Source organism: Ascaphus truei, chromosome 12, assembly GCF_040206685.1.
Source record: "Ascaphus truei isolate aAscTru1 chromosome 12, aAscTru1.hap1, whole genome shotgun sequence".
Lineage (NCBI taxonomy): Eukaryota > Metazoa > Chordata > Amphibia > Anura > Ascaphidae > Ascaphus > Ascaphus truei.
The window spans coordinates 19,203,384-19,218,528 of NC_134494.1; the positions used below are offsets into that span (position 1 = coordinate 19,203,384).

The 15,145-nt window shown below is 46.0% G+C and overlaps 1 protein-coding gene across 1 annotated transcript in view; it reads left to right on the forward strand.

Moving 5' to 3' along the window:
• LOC142463950 (mucin-5B-like) overlaps positions 1–13,591 on the forward strand; it is a 79,111-nt gene extending 65,520 nt beyond the window's left edge. Inside the window, exon 53 of the mRNA XM_075566860.1 lies at positions 11,775–13,591. Coding sequence (XP_075422975.1) covers positions 11,775–12,015 — 241 coding nt within the window. The 3' untranslated portion in view covers positions 12,016–13,591. The remainder of the gene's footprint in view (positions 1–11,774) is intronic.
• Positions 13,592–15,145: the final 1,554 nt, after the last annotated feature.

Genomic DNA, 15,145 nt, shown 5'->3' on the forward strand with positions numbered 1-15,145 from the left:
CCCACCCTCTAAAGTTGAGGTTTCCATGTTGACCATCATGGCAATCCAGAAAATGCTGGGCTAGGTCGTGTATTTTCTTACCGCTTTCTGCCAAGCATTTAGCATTCCTAATCCCATTAATATGTTATGACTTTTAAGGGGCGGATTCACAGCTGAAGGTAACCGGAATGGTAACAGTAGTATAAATGGAAAGGGAGGAGAAAGTCCTGCTGGAAATGTCAGAACTGAAGGTGGACAGTGCAATGGGGCTGGATGGGGCACTGTACATCCAGGGATATTAAAAGCGTGTAGTGGTGTGCTGGCAATGCCATTAACGGGACTTTTTACCAGTCACTATTAACAGGTGTGGTTCCAGATCACCGGAGAAGAGCAAGGGTAGTAGAACTTCACAAAAATGAAGTAGTGAAGAGGACGGTAACTATAGGCCAGTAAGCCAGACATTAGAAGGGGAGAAATGAATGGTAACATTGCAGGAAGATAGAATGGTTGACTATCTAAAGTCCAGCAGCTTTTTAGGGGAGATCATGCCAAACAAACCAAAATTGATTTTTTTTTGACTGGGTGGCTAAGGTCTAGATCAGGGTGGAGCAGTAGCTTATCTTGATTTTAGTAAGGCAATTTACACTGCCCCACAAAAGACTGATGAACAAGTTGCAATGTGGTATAATGTATCGATATATATATATATATATATATATATATATATATATACACAGTATGTACATAATATATGCCTTGCCCTAATCAAGTGGCTTTATTTATTTATTTATTTATTTATAAAATATTTTACCAGGAAGTAATACATTGAGAGTTACCTCTCGTTTTCAAGTATGTCCTGGGCACAGAGTAAAACAAATAATACATGGTTACAAGTACAGTTACATAAATGAACAGGGTATACATTATATACAAGACATTGCGTGCACAGTTAAAGAAAATATATATTATGAGCGTATGAAACAGTTACAGACCAGGTTAAAATGTGAGACAGCCTTAGAATTGAAAGAACTTAAACTGGTGGTGGATGTGAGAGTCTCTGGTAGGTTGTTCCAGTTTTGGGGTGCACGGAAGGAGAAGGAGGAACGTCCGGATACTTTGTTGAGCCTTGGGACCATTAATAGTCTTTTGGAGTCTGATCTCAGGTGATAAGTGCTGCAAGTGGTAGCGGTGAGGAGCTTGTTCAGGTAGCTGGGTAGCTTGCCCATGAAGAATTTAAAGGCAAGACAGGAAAGGTGAACTTTGCGCCTAGACTCTAGTGTTGACCAATCTAGTTCTTTGAGCATTTCGCAGTGATGTGTGTTGTAGTTGCATTGGAGAACAAAACGACAAATTGAATTGTACAGGGTGTCAAGTTTGCTAAGGTGGGTTTGAGAAGCCGAGCCATATACTATGTCTCCATAGTCAATAATTGGCATTAGCATCTGCTGTGCGATACGCTTTCTGACCAGGAGACTTAGGGAGGATTTGTTCCTGTAACGTACCCCTAGTTTGGCATAGGTCTTGGTTGTCAGGGTATCAATGTGCATCCCGAATGTTAAGTGGGAGTGAAACCATAAGCCCAGGTATTTAAAACTAGTGACAGGTGTTAGGGTGGTTTTAGCGTTGGTTCTAATCAGGAGCTCAGTCACTGGAAGCTTTACAAATTTAGTCTTGGTCCCAAATACCATTTTTACAGTCTTGTCAGTGTTTAAAAACAGTTTGTTTTGGGAAATCCGGTTTTCGAGTCTCAAAAATTCAGACTGAAGTATGTGTTGAAGGTCAGAGAGGCTATGGCTGTGTGCATATAGGATTGTGTCATCTGCATACATGTGTATTGAGGCTTCCTTACAAGCTGTGGGAAGATCATTAATGAACACTGAGAAGAGTAGGGGCCCCAGAACAGAGCCTTGCGGGACACCACAGGTGATATCCAGGGGGTTGGAGTTAGAGCCTGAGATGGACACATGTTGGGATCTTCCTGATAGGTAGGACTGAAACCAGTTTAAAGCATGTTTCCCTATTCCAGAGCTCTGGAGTTTGTTAAGCAGGATAGCATGATCAACTGTGTCAAAAGCCGTTGCAAAATCTAGGAATACTGCACCAATGAGTTGTCCCCGTTCCATTCCACACTGGATTTCATTGCAAACTTTTAGCAGGGTAGTTACGGTGGAGTGTTTGGGACGAAACCCAGATTGGAATTGGCTAGGGAAATTTGTCTTGGTATAGAAATCTAGGTTAACACAGATACCCAGCAAGCTCAAACTCCCACGCCCACCACAAAGTGAATATATATTTATGTCAACCAGAGAGCTACTGAGCGTGGCAATTGTATATAACAAGAGACAGGGGGTGCCCAATGCTGCATCCAATTGACAAAACATATAAAGTAAAATACTTCAATAATAATAATTGGTTATTTAGTTAACCCTTTGGCCAAAGGCGTCATAAGCCTGCATACCAACGTCAAGGTATAACCAAAATAATGCAGGTCCTACACTACACTGTGAACCCTTCCTTTTACCTCTGTGAGAGGGGAAATAACCATAATGGGTCTTGTTCCTGCAGCAAGTGAAATGACCTTCCAAGTTAAAAGGGTGAAGGAGGAGGAGTGAGCTCTGGGGGGAGGTGCCACAGCCTCCAAAGAGACATAGGTTAACACAGATACCCAGCAAGCTCAAACTCCCACGCCCACCACAAAGTGAATATATATTTATGTCAACCAGAGAGCTACTGAGCGTGGCAATTGTATATAACAAGAGACAGGGGGTGCCCAATGCTGCATCCAATTGACAAAACATATAAAGTAAAATACTTCAATAATAATAATTGGTTATTTAGTTAACCCTTTGGCCAAAGGCGTCATAAGCCTGCATACCAACGTCAAGGTATAACCAAAATAATGCAGGTCCTACACTACACTGTGAACCCTTCCTTTTACCTCTGTGAGAGGGGAAATAACCATAATGGGTCTTGTTCCTGCAGCAAGTGAAATGACCTTCCAAGTTAAAAGGGTGAAGGAGGAGGAGTGAGCTCTGGGGGGAGGTGCCACAGCCTCCAAAGAGACATAGGTTAACACAGATACCCAGCAAGCTCAAACTCCCACGCCCACCACAAAGTGAATATATATTTATGTCAACCAGAGAGCTACTGAGCGTGGCAATTGTATATAACAAGAGACAGGGGGTGCCCAATGCTGCATCCAATTGACAAAACATATAAAGTAAAATACTTCAATAATAATAATTGGTTATTTAGTTAACCCTTTGGCCAAAGGCGTCATAAGCCTGCATACCAACGTCAAGGTATAACCAAAATAATGCAGGTCCTACACTACACTGTGAACCCTTCCTTTTACCTCTGTGAGAGGGGAAATAACCATAATGGGTCTTGTTCCCCTCTCACAGAGGTAAAAGGAAGGGTTCACAGTGTAGTGTAGGACCTGCATTATTTTGGTTATACCTTGACGTTGGTATGCAGGCTTATGACGCCTTTGGCCAAAGGGTTAACTAAATAACCAATTATTATTATTGAAGTATTTTACTTTATATGTTTTGTCAATTGGATGCAGCATTGGGCACCCCCTGTCTCTTGGTATAGAAATCGCTTAATTGGGAGTGGACACATTTTTCCATGACTTTGGATAGAATTGGGAGAAGTGAGATTGGTTAGTATTATATATTAACCTAAGAATTAATAATGATGTTTCTACATCTATTTTACTGTGTAATCTGTTGACACTAGATATAGAATTCACACAAATGATTATTTAAGGTACTACACCATTGCAGACAATTATATTATGACAATGACATTATAGTCTGCATACTAAGTTATTTCATTATATCTCAATATACATGTGACTGACGGGTTTGAGTCCAATGTGTTGAAATTTGCATAATTTTCTAATTAGGTGCAACACATTAGTCAATTAGTAGAAGGGAGGTACAAATAACACCCTCCCTTCACGCTTGTTACACTCCTTGAGAAAGGGAAAACTTGCCCGAAACGCGTGGGAGGAGGTCTCCTAGTCATGTCTTGTCAGTATCTGTATTTATGTAGCTCAATAAATTTATTTTACCATCCTACCTGGTGAGACTGACATCTATAGGAGCCGCGCTGGCATCGATCTTCCATCTTCTTGAGGTCACCAGTCAGTTGACCAGTGGAATACCTCAGAGATTTGTACTGGGACAAGTGCTTTTTAATATCTTTATTAGTGACATTACAAATTGTTTTGTAGCTGACACAAAGATCTGCAACAGGGTTAAACTAAATGACTAATGATTTCAGTAGATTGGAGCAGGGGTGCGCAAACTGGGGGGGGCATGAGAGTTTCCGGGGGAGGGGGGCGGTTACAGAGGCACCTCGCTCTTCCCCAAGGCATTTAAATTCATTCAAACATGTTTGGGGTCGACAAGACTATCCTCCCCCTGGTGAAAACTCCAACGTCCTCGCTTGGACCACATAACTTCCCACCAATGTACAAAAATTATATAATAAAAATGCAGTAAAATATATAACTTAGCACAGGTATAACTCTAAACGAGGTTGCATAACTCGGTGAGCATCACAATCACAGACTGTATCTTACTCCGAGAACACTGCTTAGCCTCATAATGGGGTGCCCCCATTTGATCGTAGGTGACCCGAGTGGGAGGGTACCGGATTCGTTGGCTCCGACGGAGTTGCTCTTCTGCGACTCCCTCAGGGGAGTAGTACACATAGTCCTGAGGCTCGGCCTCTTCCCTTGAGGGGAGAATTGTCTCTGTACAGTCTCTGTTAGGCACAAAGCTTGGGCTCTGTGGATCCAAAGGCTGGCCTGTTGGTGCCACCTTAGTAGGCGTTTGCCTACGAGGCCCTTTACCCGTAGCTCCTTCGGGAGATGCCCCTTCTGGGGAATGGTCCCTTTGAGAGGGTCCCTCCATAGGGTCTTCATAAGCTTCAGAGTGGGTCTCGTTAGTTACAGTCTCTTGACCCACCTCTGATAGATCGAACTCACCGTTGAGCGGTGTGGCCTGTAGTTCCTCTTCTTCGTCTCCCACTTGGGGAATGGGAAGAAGGTGGTTACGATGCCAAACTTTTACCCTGCCATCGGTGTCTCTGATGCGATAAACCGGGAGGCCGGGCATCTGTGACTCCACCTCATATACGCCGTCTCTCCACCGGTCCGCCAGTTTATGTTTTCCGGGGATTCCCAAATTACGAAGTAACACAGCATCCCCAGGACGTAACTCTCGATACTTGACTTTATTGTCATATCGTCTCTTGTTACCAGCATTCAGTTTGGCTGTAGACTTCTCAGCCTGTTGGTAAGCTTGTTGCAGACTGTCCTTTAGCCTTTGCACGTACTTGAAATGAGTGGTATTGGGTATCCCATCCGTTGATACTCGAAGACGCACATCTACTGGGAGTCTAGCCTCCCGCCCAAACATGAGGAAGTACGGGGAGAACCCAGTGGACTCATGGCGAGTACAGTTGTACGCGTGTACCAACGTTTCTACGTGACGACTCCATTCTGCTTTATGCGTTCCCTTCAGAGTTCCAAGCATGTCCAACAGGGTCCTGTTGAATCGTTCAGGCAAAGCATCTCCTTCGGGGTGGTACGGAGTCGTCCGGGATTTGGCGATGTTCAGCATTTTAAGTAATTCTCGGATCAGAGTACTCTCAAAATCTCGCCCTTGGTCGGAGTGAAGTCGGTTTGGAAGACCGTAATGAACGAAGAACTTTTCCCATAGAACTTTCGCGACCGTGATAGCCTTCTGGTCTTTTGTGGGGAAGGCCTGTGCATAGCGGGTGTAATGGTCCGTGATGACCAGCACATTACCGATTCCTCGACTATCAGGTTCGATACACAGGAAGTCCATACACACCAGGTCCATTGGACCAGAACTCTTAAGATGGGCCATGGGAGCTGCTCGGGTAGGCAACGTCTTGCGTTGAACGCACCGGGAACGCACCGGGAGCAGTGTTGTTCCACCGCTTCCCGCATCTTGGGCCAGAAAAACCGGTCTCGGACTAGTCCAAAAGTCTTCTCTACACCGAGATGCCCGTGTTCGTCGTGTAGAGACTTCAACACCATATATCTCAAGTTTTGGGGTAGAACTAGTTGTCGCCTATCAGGGTGGTTATGATATTGGACTACCCTATAGAGCAAACAATTATCTATCTCGAACTTGTCCACCTCACGCATGAGTAACGCGACCAGATCTCGGGGAGCACTCTTCAATAGAGCGGGGTTCTTTCGCTGAACGGCTTGTCGGATGATGCTGATTACTGGATCTCTTAATTGATAGTCCACTAAGTCTTTCCATTTTATGACTTTGTCCTGGGTTATGTTCATCCCTGCGGGGTCGCAGTAGGCAGCAGGGATCGCCTGCGACTGGCACCCTAACGAATCGGCAACTCTTAGTTCAGAAAATGCGACCTGATCATTGATGACAGCCGCTATACTACACATTGCTCGCATCCCAGGTCCAGGGATCTCTTCCCATTCATCATCATCAGGGGTAGCACTCAATCCTGGTCGTCGTGATAGAGCATCGGCCCCAATGTTCAGAGGCCCTGGCTTGTACTTCAGGGAGAATCGGTAGTTACATTGTGTCGCCAGCCATCGATGTCCGGCTGCATCCAATTTGGCGGAAGTATTGATGTACGTGAGGGGATTGTTATCGGTCCTTACCTCAAACGTAACACCATAGAGGTAATCATGAAGTTTCTCCGTGATCGCCCATTTAAGAGCCAGGAACTCTAACTTGTGTACCGGATATTTCTGCTCACTGGGTGTCAGACTGCGGCTGATGTAGGCTACAGGCCGAAGACCCTCGGGGTGCTTCTGATGCAGGACAGCGCCCAGTCCATTGAGACTGGCATCCACATGCAGAACATATGGTTGTTCTGGGTCAGCATATGCAAGCACTGGTGCTTCAGTCAGACTTTTCTTCAAATTCAGGAAGGCCCGTTCACACTCAGGCGTCCACTTATCGCCAAACGGTTGACGGGCCGACGTGGCCTTTCTCCCAGTATCTTCAGGGTATATCTTCAGCAAATTGTTCAGGGGTTTAGCTCGACTAGAGTACCCTTCCATGAACCGACGGTAATACCCACAGAACCCGAGGAAGGACCGCAGTTCCGTGACATTATCGGGACGCGGCCAGTTCACCACAGCTTCTACCTTAGCTGGATCAGTAGCAATCCCCTGGGCAGACACGATGTGTCCCACGTAGGTCACCGAGGTGTGACAAAACCTACACTTGTCGAGTGATAGCTTCAATCCTTCTTGGCCAAGACGATCTATCACCTTCAGCAGCCTCTCCTCGTGTTCTTCTAAGGCCTTCCCGAAGACAATGATGTCATCCAGGTAAACCAGACACTCCCGAGGGTTCATGTCCCCTATTGTCTTTTCCATCAGCCGCTGGAAGGTAGCAGGGGCTCCACATATGCCTTGGGGCATACGCGTAAACTGGTAGAAGCCCAGGGGACAGACGAAGGCAGTCTTTTCCTGATCCTCTTCACTCATGGGTACCTGGTAGTACCCAGATCGCAAATCGAGCACACTAAACCATTGGCTCCCGTACAGAGCATTCAGGATCTCTTCAATACGAGGGAGATTGTATTGGTCAGGTACCGTACGATTATTCAGCGTTCGATAATCGACGCACAATCTTACCGATCCATTCTTCTTCCTTACTACCACTATGGGTGATGCATAAGGACTCCGCGACTCCGTCAGTATTCCAGCGGTCTTCATCTCCTCCAGGACATCCCTTACGTCGTCCACATCCCTGGGGGCGATACGACGAGAACGTTCACGGAACGGAGTGGCGTCACTCAGCCTAATAGTGTGTTGGGCGCTGCAGCTGCGGCCCACCTCCATCTCACTGGTAGAAAATACTGTTCTTCTTTCCCTCAGCTTGGCCGTCAGTCGACCCTTCCACTCAGTTGGCAGAGTAGAGTCTCCGAAGTTGAAGTCCAGGTCGACTAACTGCTCACCTACTGCAGCGGCGTTCACCTGGGGCGCTGTTTCTACCGGGCTGACGGGATATATACTGCCCAGACTTTGTCCTACATCGATGTCCATTGGAAATGGAGAGATGTTTTGAATATACACATGGGTTCGGAGAGGAATTCGGGTCGTCCACTCTCTTACTTCAGGTATTACCCTATATCCTCTCTGGATCTCTTCCTCAGGGTCACTTTCCAGAGAGAACAGATGATCGGTCTCCTCCCGATCCGGATAACAGCACCAGACGGCCAGGCGTTTCACTCCCCCTGGTGAAATGGTCGTCAGTCCGCGTTGACGATTGTAGAGGTCCCCATGACGCTCCAAGGCATATACCCGGTGGCACTCCTCTCGTAAGATGGGGTCAAGGAGCGAATCAGCCAGCGGCAGCTCGTTGGTCTCTTTCAAGTAAGCTCGGATTATAGCTTGCACTATGTCCGCGTTGGTTCCCAAGATGATGGGGTACTTGCAATGGTCGTGGGGCTCCGGGCATACCATGGCCGCTACCTGCATAGGGTGCTTCTTGCCGGTGTTCAGTTGGAGTATGTCCAGCTGGACCCTTGCAATCCCATCGATGGGATAGTCTTCATTACTCAATCCCCTAACCTTCATATGTTCGGCCGGCCTCAGAGGGCAGTGTTGAAGGTGCTGGTCATAGAACTTGCGATATATTATGGTTACTTGTGACCCGGTGTCCAAGAGAGCCGAGGCGTATATCCCTTCTATTACCACGGGCACGATGGCCGCAGGGCCCACTTGACTGCAAGCTTCACCGGGTGAGGCGTCATCACTGGGGCCAGCGTCAGCAGGGGAATCCATGGTTCCCTGAGGGGTGTTCACGTCAGGCTCGACGGTCTGTGCTCGGCATACCATCGATCGGGCTGTGCTTCTTCTGTCGGGAGGTTTCTCTTCCGGTTGGTCCTCCTTCTCCGGACAATAGTACGAGATGTGGCCCTTCTTCCCGCAGTTGTAGCAAGATACCTCACGGCGGTCCGGACGACCCTTATACGTGGATGAGGACCGCTCAGATCTACGACTTTCCCGAACAGACGACTTGGGGGTCGCTTCCTCCTCTGGTGTGGAAGGTTTCTTACTCTTTGGAGCCGAGGGGGCCACAGGGTCATTCTTGGGGGTAGTTTTGGGTTTGTTTGATTCATGGAAATGGCGCTGCACTTCATGGTCTCTTATGTAATCCATTAGTTCCCCGTATTTAGAGGATACTGCCGCGACCGGGGCAGCCCGCATCATTATAGCTATGTTGTGGTCAGGCAACGACCCCTTGAGTAGCTGTTTGAACCGGTAGCGGTCCGCTTCGGCCGCGGAAATGATATGCTTGTCCAGGAGGGTGCCCAGGGACAGCTGTAGGTCACAAACGAAGGCAGATAAATCTTGACCTTCACGTTGTCGAAGGGCTTTGAATTGAGCCAGTAGCTCATCTTCGTCGTCTTTTCTGGCAAAGGATTTAATTAGCATTTCCACTAGTTCCTGGGCAGCAACTTCTCCTTCCACGCTCCGGTGCGCCCGCACTAACCGAGCGGTGGGGCCTCGGAGGCACTCGACCAGTCTTTGTCTCTTGCTGGCTTCAGAACACGGCCACTCCTCTATGATTTGAAGCGTATGGTCCCTCCATGCCTCGATCCCCTCTTCTCCCGTGGGCGTCGGCAGAATCCCAGAGAAGGCCTTGAGTTTCCGGTAGTTCTGTGCTTGGGTCGAAATGGTTACAGCTTCTACTAGTTGGGAGGCTATCGTGTTAACGGAAAGATTCCCACTAAGGGCCTGACTACTGCTCCCAGTTCCTACGCTAGGCATGGTTGGGGTCCCGCCAGGCCGTTGATCAGGGTTGGGTGGGATGAGCGGGCTCCTTGCCCAGCTGGCGATACCTCCTAATCCGCTTGGGGTGAAAGAGACCCTAGGGGGGTCCACCCGGTGAGGCGTACTGGTCACTCGTTGGCTCGGGTGTAATCCAGTACTAGTGGACGCTTCTTCAGGAGATTGAAAGTCAGAATAGATCATGCGGCAGACCTCTGCGGAGGGCTCGGGTAGGTTTAATACATGGGGGGCCGTTTCTAAGCATATGTCACTCATGGTGACCAGGAGACAGGTGATCCCCCGGCCGGCAACATCCAGTTTATAGTCTATCACCCGGGCGGTGGCCAACCCCGGGCAACTTCTTACTTGCGTGCGCACTGCAGATAAGTCTGTATCATTTGCTACCCCTGTCACTGCAATCACGCGTCTTGGGGATACTTGGTGCGCTAAGGCCCAGGCATGGACATCCTGCGGTGACGGCACGGACATGATGAAAATATGAATCGGACAATTTAGAAAAAATTGGAACAGGGCACCCCAGATCTGATCTCAGCAGCGCCTCCAAATGTAACGGGTTTTCCCCCACCCACTCGCAGATAATACTGTGGAGGTGTAGGAACATACAAGGTTACTCAGGGGTGGTGCATTACCTGTTGGCTCACAGGAGGGCTGAGCTTCCGCCACGGGGAACCTGGGGTAATTATACTAGGGGTGATCACTTAGAACATCTTCTCGGTACATGCATGTTATACATCTCTGGGTGCAACGCCTCCACCTGGGAGGGATCCCAATGGAGTGGGAGGAGGCCCTCACAGGAAACAACCACACAAAGCGAGCAGATATAAAACAGGACTGGCTTTACTGCATAGCAAAACATATAATAACACACATCACATAACCATGACTCCTCTCTAGAGGAGCCACATGTGGCGTCACACAGGACGCTAACCACTATGCGCCACGGTGGACGCTAACCACTCTGCGCCACGGCGGACGCTACAACCTCTAGGCATCACGGCGGACGCTACCACCTCTAGGCGTCGCGGCGGACGCTAACCTCCCACAGAGTGACCCCACCCTGTGTCCAGTAAACCCCCACCCAAATGTCTCGCACTCCCAAATGTCAAACACCAATGTCTGTATATATGTGTGACTGCGCAGCCACTATGTCTGGTGATTAGGCCTTGTTGGTGCACGTGAATGGTAGGTTACCTGCCCGGGGCTCCAGCCACGGGTACCGCAATATCACTGGAGATCCGCCCGATCCGACGTTGTCATGTCTTGTCAGTATCTGTATTTATGTAGCTCAATAAATTTATTTTACCATCCTACCTGGTGAGACTGACATCTATAGGAGCCGCGCTGGCATCGATCTTCCATCTTCTTGAGGTCACCAGTCAGTTGACCAGTGGAATACCTCAGAGATTTGTACTGGGACAAGTGCTTTTTAATATCTTTATTAGTGACATTACAAATTGTTTTGTAGCTGACACAAAGATCTGCAACAGGGTTAAACTAAATGACTAATGATTTCAGTAGATTAGAGCAGGGGTGCGCAAACTGGGGGGGGCATGAGAGTTTCCGGGGGAGGGGGGCGGTTACAGAGGCACCTCGCTCTTCCCCAAGGCATTTAAATTAATTCAAACATGTTTGGGGTCGACAAGACTATCCTAAATATGAAATCAAGTCAAGGATCAAATAGGATCTGGCGCTTTACAACAGATGGAAAAATGGGCAGACTTGGTGGGTCAAGTGGTTATATGCCATCAAATGCCATGTTTCTATGTCTAATTCTATGCTTAACCTACTACTTCAAAGTTCCAGAATCTTGATATTGTTCTTAGGATATAAAAATCCTCAATCAATAACTACCTAGGAACCACTTGTCTTTACGGAACATATGATCTTGACTTTTGGTCACTGCCAGCATTGGCTACAGTAACTTAGGACTCAAGAACTATCCTCATGTGTGGTGGTCTTCCCATAGGTACTCTGCTGATGCAAACACAATGGAACACAAGTGCAGTTGTTGCCAGGAGATGAAGACGAGCACCCGGGAGATATCGCTCAAATGTCTTGATGGCACCTCCCGACTGTACTCCTACATCTACGTGGACCAGTGCGGCTGCACCAGGACTGAATGCGGACGGGATGCACAGACCTCTCAGTCGCAACAGTATGATGAAAGCCATAGAGCAGCTCCTAAGCAGCAACAGCAATATAACTAAAAGAAGGACTTCAAAACCATCAAGCTTCTTGACCTAAAAATATCTCTGGCATCTTATCTTTCTGGCAAACACACCCTGTAAATGGCCAATATACAATTTGCTTTGCTTTCTTACTGATTGCACAGGCCTCTTTAGTCTTCATTGATGCCTACCACTGTGTTATCCACATTGCAATGCAACAAAACATTCTTAGCTTCTTGAAACCACAATACAGATGCAGCCACAAGTATTAGAACTCTTGCCTGGCAGAGTTCTGGGGCAGTCTCACAGTAAATGCCTCAAAATTGTTTGAACATTGCCTCACCATTTCTGTGAGATTCTTACTGGCCCATCGGATTAACACAGCAGTTTGATTAACACTCAGTTTGAATGGGACTGCAGGGACCCCTGCTGTGTTAATCCGATGGGCCATTCTGAATCTCACAGAAATGTTGAGGCATTTACAGTGAGACTGCCCCAGAATCTCCCAGAATTTCCCTGGTAAGTGTTCTAATACTGGTGGCTGCATCAGTACCTTATCAATGACTTTACCAACTCTGTATTCTCTCTAAAGAGGTTTTGCCGGAAAATAAAATATCTGAGCTTGCTTTTTCATAAAGTACAAGCTGAATCTTGCTTCCATACAAATGCAGTTTATCTTTCATTTATAATTTTACAGAATATATGACTAACTTGTCATGTTTACCCTTATACTTTAGCATGAGCTGCAAAAATATAGTACCTATATAACAGATGTTAATGCACCCGTTAACGCAATGCATTATTTACAGCAAGATTTAAATCAGCTCCATTAATGTACATGATATTTATTGTGTTATTTTGTGTGTTATCCTGCCTTAACGGGGGGAATAACACCTATAACATCTGTATGTACAATAATACATTTAGCATAGAAAATGTACTTCTTTATCCATCTTTACACTGCAACCAAATTCTTTGCTTCTCACTGCACTAATTTTGTTCCAATGTGAAATTGTCTTAGCCTAGTTCTCTTATTGATTGTTATCTCTTTGAATATGGTGATCATGGGTTGCCCTATTGCTTAGATCATGTGCCTGCCACTCTTTCTCCTCCTTCACCTTGTCAAACAAAGCTGCCGGACCATCTTTGTAGGAAGCAAGCTTCAGTCTGTTTTCTTATTTGCCAAAGATTGCTTTCTGGTTCTTCAGTGATGCCTCAACTGCCCATACAAATGTCAATGATAGAATACTGTACTGTATAACCTCAAGTCTGCTAAAGCATTTCAATAGGTAGAGGCAGCAATCCTGCTGTATGTGTTTACATAGTAGTTGCACGATTGTATGAAGAAAGAACTTTTGTTATATCCAAGCCAAACAAACAGCATTTAACTGCCAGGTGAACATAAATTAATAATATATTTTTGCCAGAATGTCTTAAAATTGTAATTCTAGTTTTTATGCAATAAGGCTTAAAGCTCCTAGCTATTACATTGTCCTGCTGGATAATTATGATTGGTCTCTTAAATTTTATTCTGCGCCATTGAGGTTAGGGGATTGTGTGTTTTCTTCTCCAGAGTATGAAACATGATTTAAATAAAACCGTTATCAGCATTTAATTAACTTGTCTGTTTGGCATTTATTGAAATGCATTGGTTCATAGTGAGAGTGTTGTGTTCTGTGCCATATTGTAACAGGAAAAATGTGTGTCAGGTGGCTTTAATATGGTCATTGACTTAGGGGACTCAGGTTCGAATTCCAAGAACAGCGTTCTGAATAGACAATGTGGCAGTAGAATAAAGAATTATCTCACTAAGGATCGGATACTGCAGTAACCTAAAAATGCAATATTATCGCCAAAAAATGCGGTATTCTTATGGTGCAATATATCAACGTTGCATTTCCAAAAAAATAACACACTTTTTATTGGATCCGTTAAAAATATCGGATAAAAAAGAGGCATAATACCGCATTTTAAAAAAAAATTAACGGCAATTCATAACATTTTGATATATTTGCCATCATATACAGTACAGTACATAGGCAAGACAAGCTAAACCAACTTGAAATAGATGATGAAATATTACTTAAAATACATTACAGTACAAATTAACCCCGTAGTAGCCCACGGGTCAACTAGCCATGGGTTACCATGACTAGCTGACCACAAAGGGCAACAAAGAGATTAATATAAACATAAAACTACACTACCTAACCCCGTTAGCCCCCTTAGTGGCTAGTAAACCATTGCGCCTATTCGGGAGCGTACAACGGAACTGGTAGAGACTGACGGAGGTTGGCTGAGTTCCGAAGGCAGGGGATCAGACGGTTGACGCGGATCTCCCTTCTGCAAGAAGCCCATTACAAACAAGCTCATACTACGAGGGTTTAGGATACCATTTTTGGATGTACTTGTCAGCCGTTTGGATGGTGATAAATGTTCCCAAAAGAAGTCCTCTATGGGGCTGGAATCCTGGAATCTTCTTATCTCTCCGTCAAATGTACAGGAAAGAATACAACAAAAAATAGGGCTTCAATAGGTTTAAAAACTTTTGAATACCTATCACCACCTAATTGTGATGTCTCACTTGATATATTATATATATCTATTTTGTGAAACCCCTGGCGTACCAGACATACAGCAATTGTACCAATAGAAAGGGGGTGTGCTGGAGGAACCTTCACTCCTAATTGGACTATAACCCCTAAAGTGTCAATTAATTGTTTACACAGTGAAATACACCCTACTAGTGGTATGTAGGATGCTGGGACTTAGCTCTTAGCTAGTGGCACTCTTCAAGGTGGTATTACTGCATGTTGAGATCAAACCTTGCACTCCACATAAAAAACAAATTGAATACCACTGGCACTTCTCCAATTTAGTGGCACCATCTAGGGACAAACTACCTCCAACACAAGGCTTCCGACAAACCGCTCTTCTTCACACTCCTCTCTCCCCCTCCGTTTGCTAGTGACTGCGTTCGGCGCCGGTCAACGTTGCGCAAGCGTGGCTCCGCCACAAAATAACAAATAAAATAGTGAAGTAACCAGGTAAACCATGAATCTGAAAAATGAGAGGATTGTTTATCCTATATGCCTGTACCATCTGCTACTTTGTAAGTAGCTGTCTTCCATTGCGCTGTATCACAATACAAGCATACTTGCATGCATGA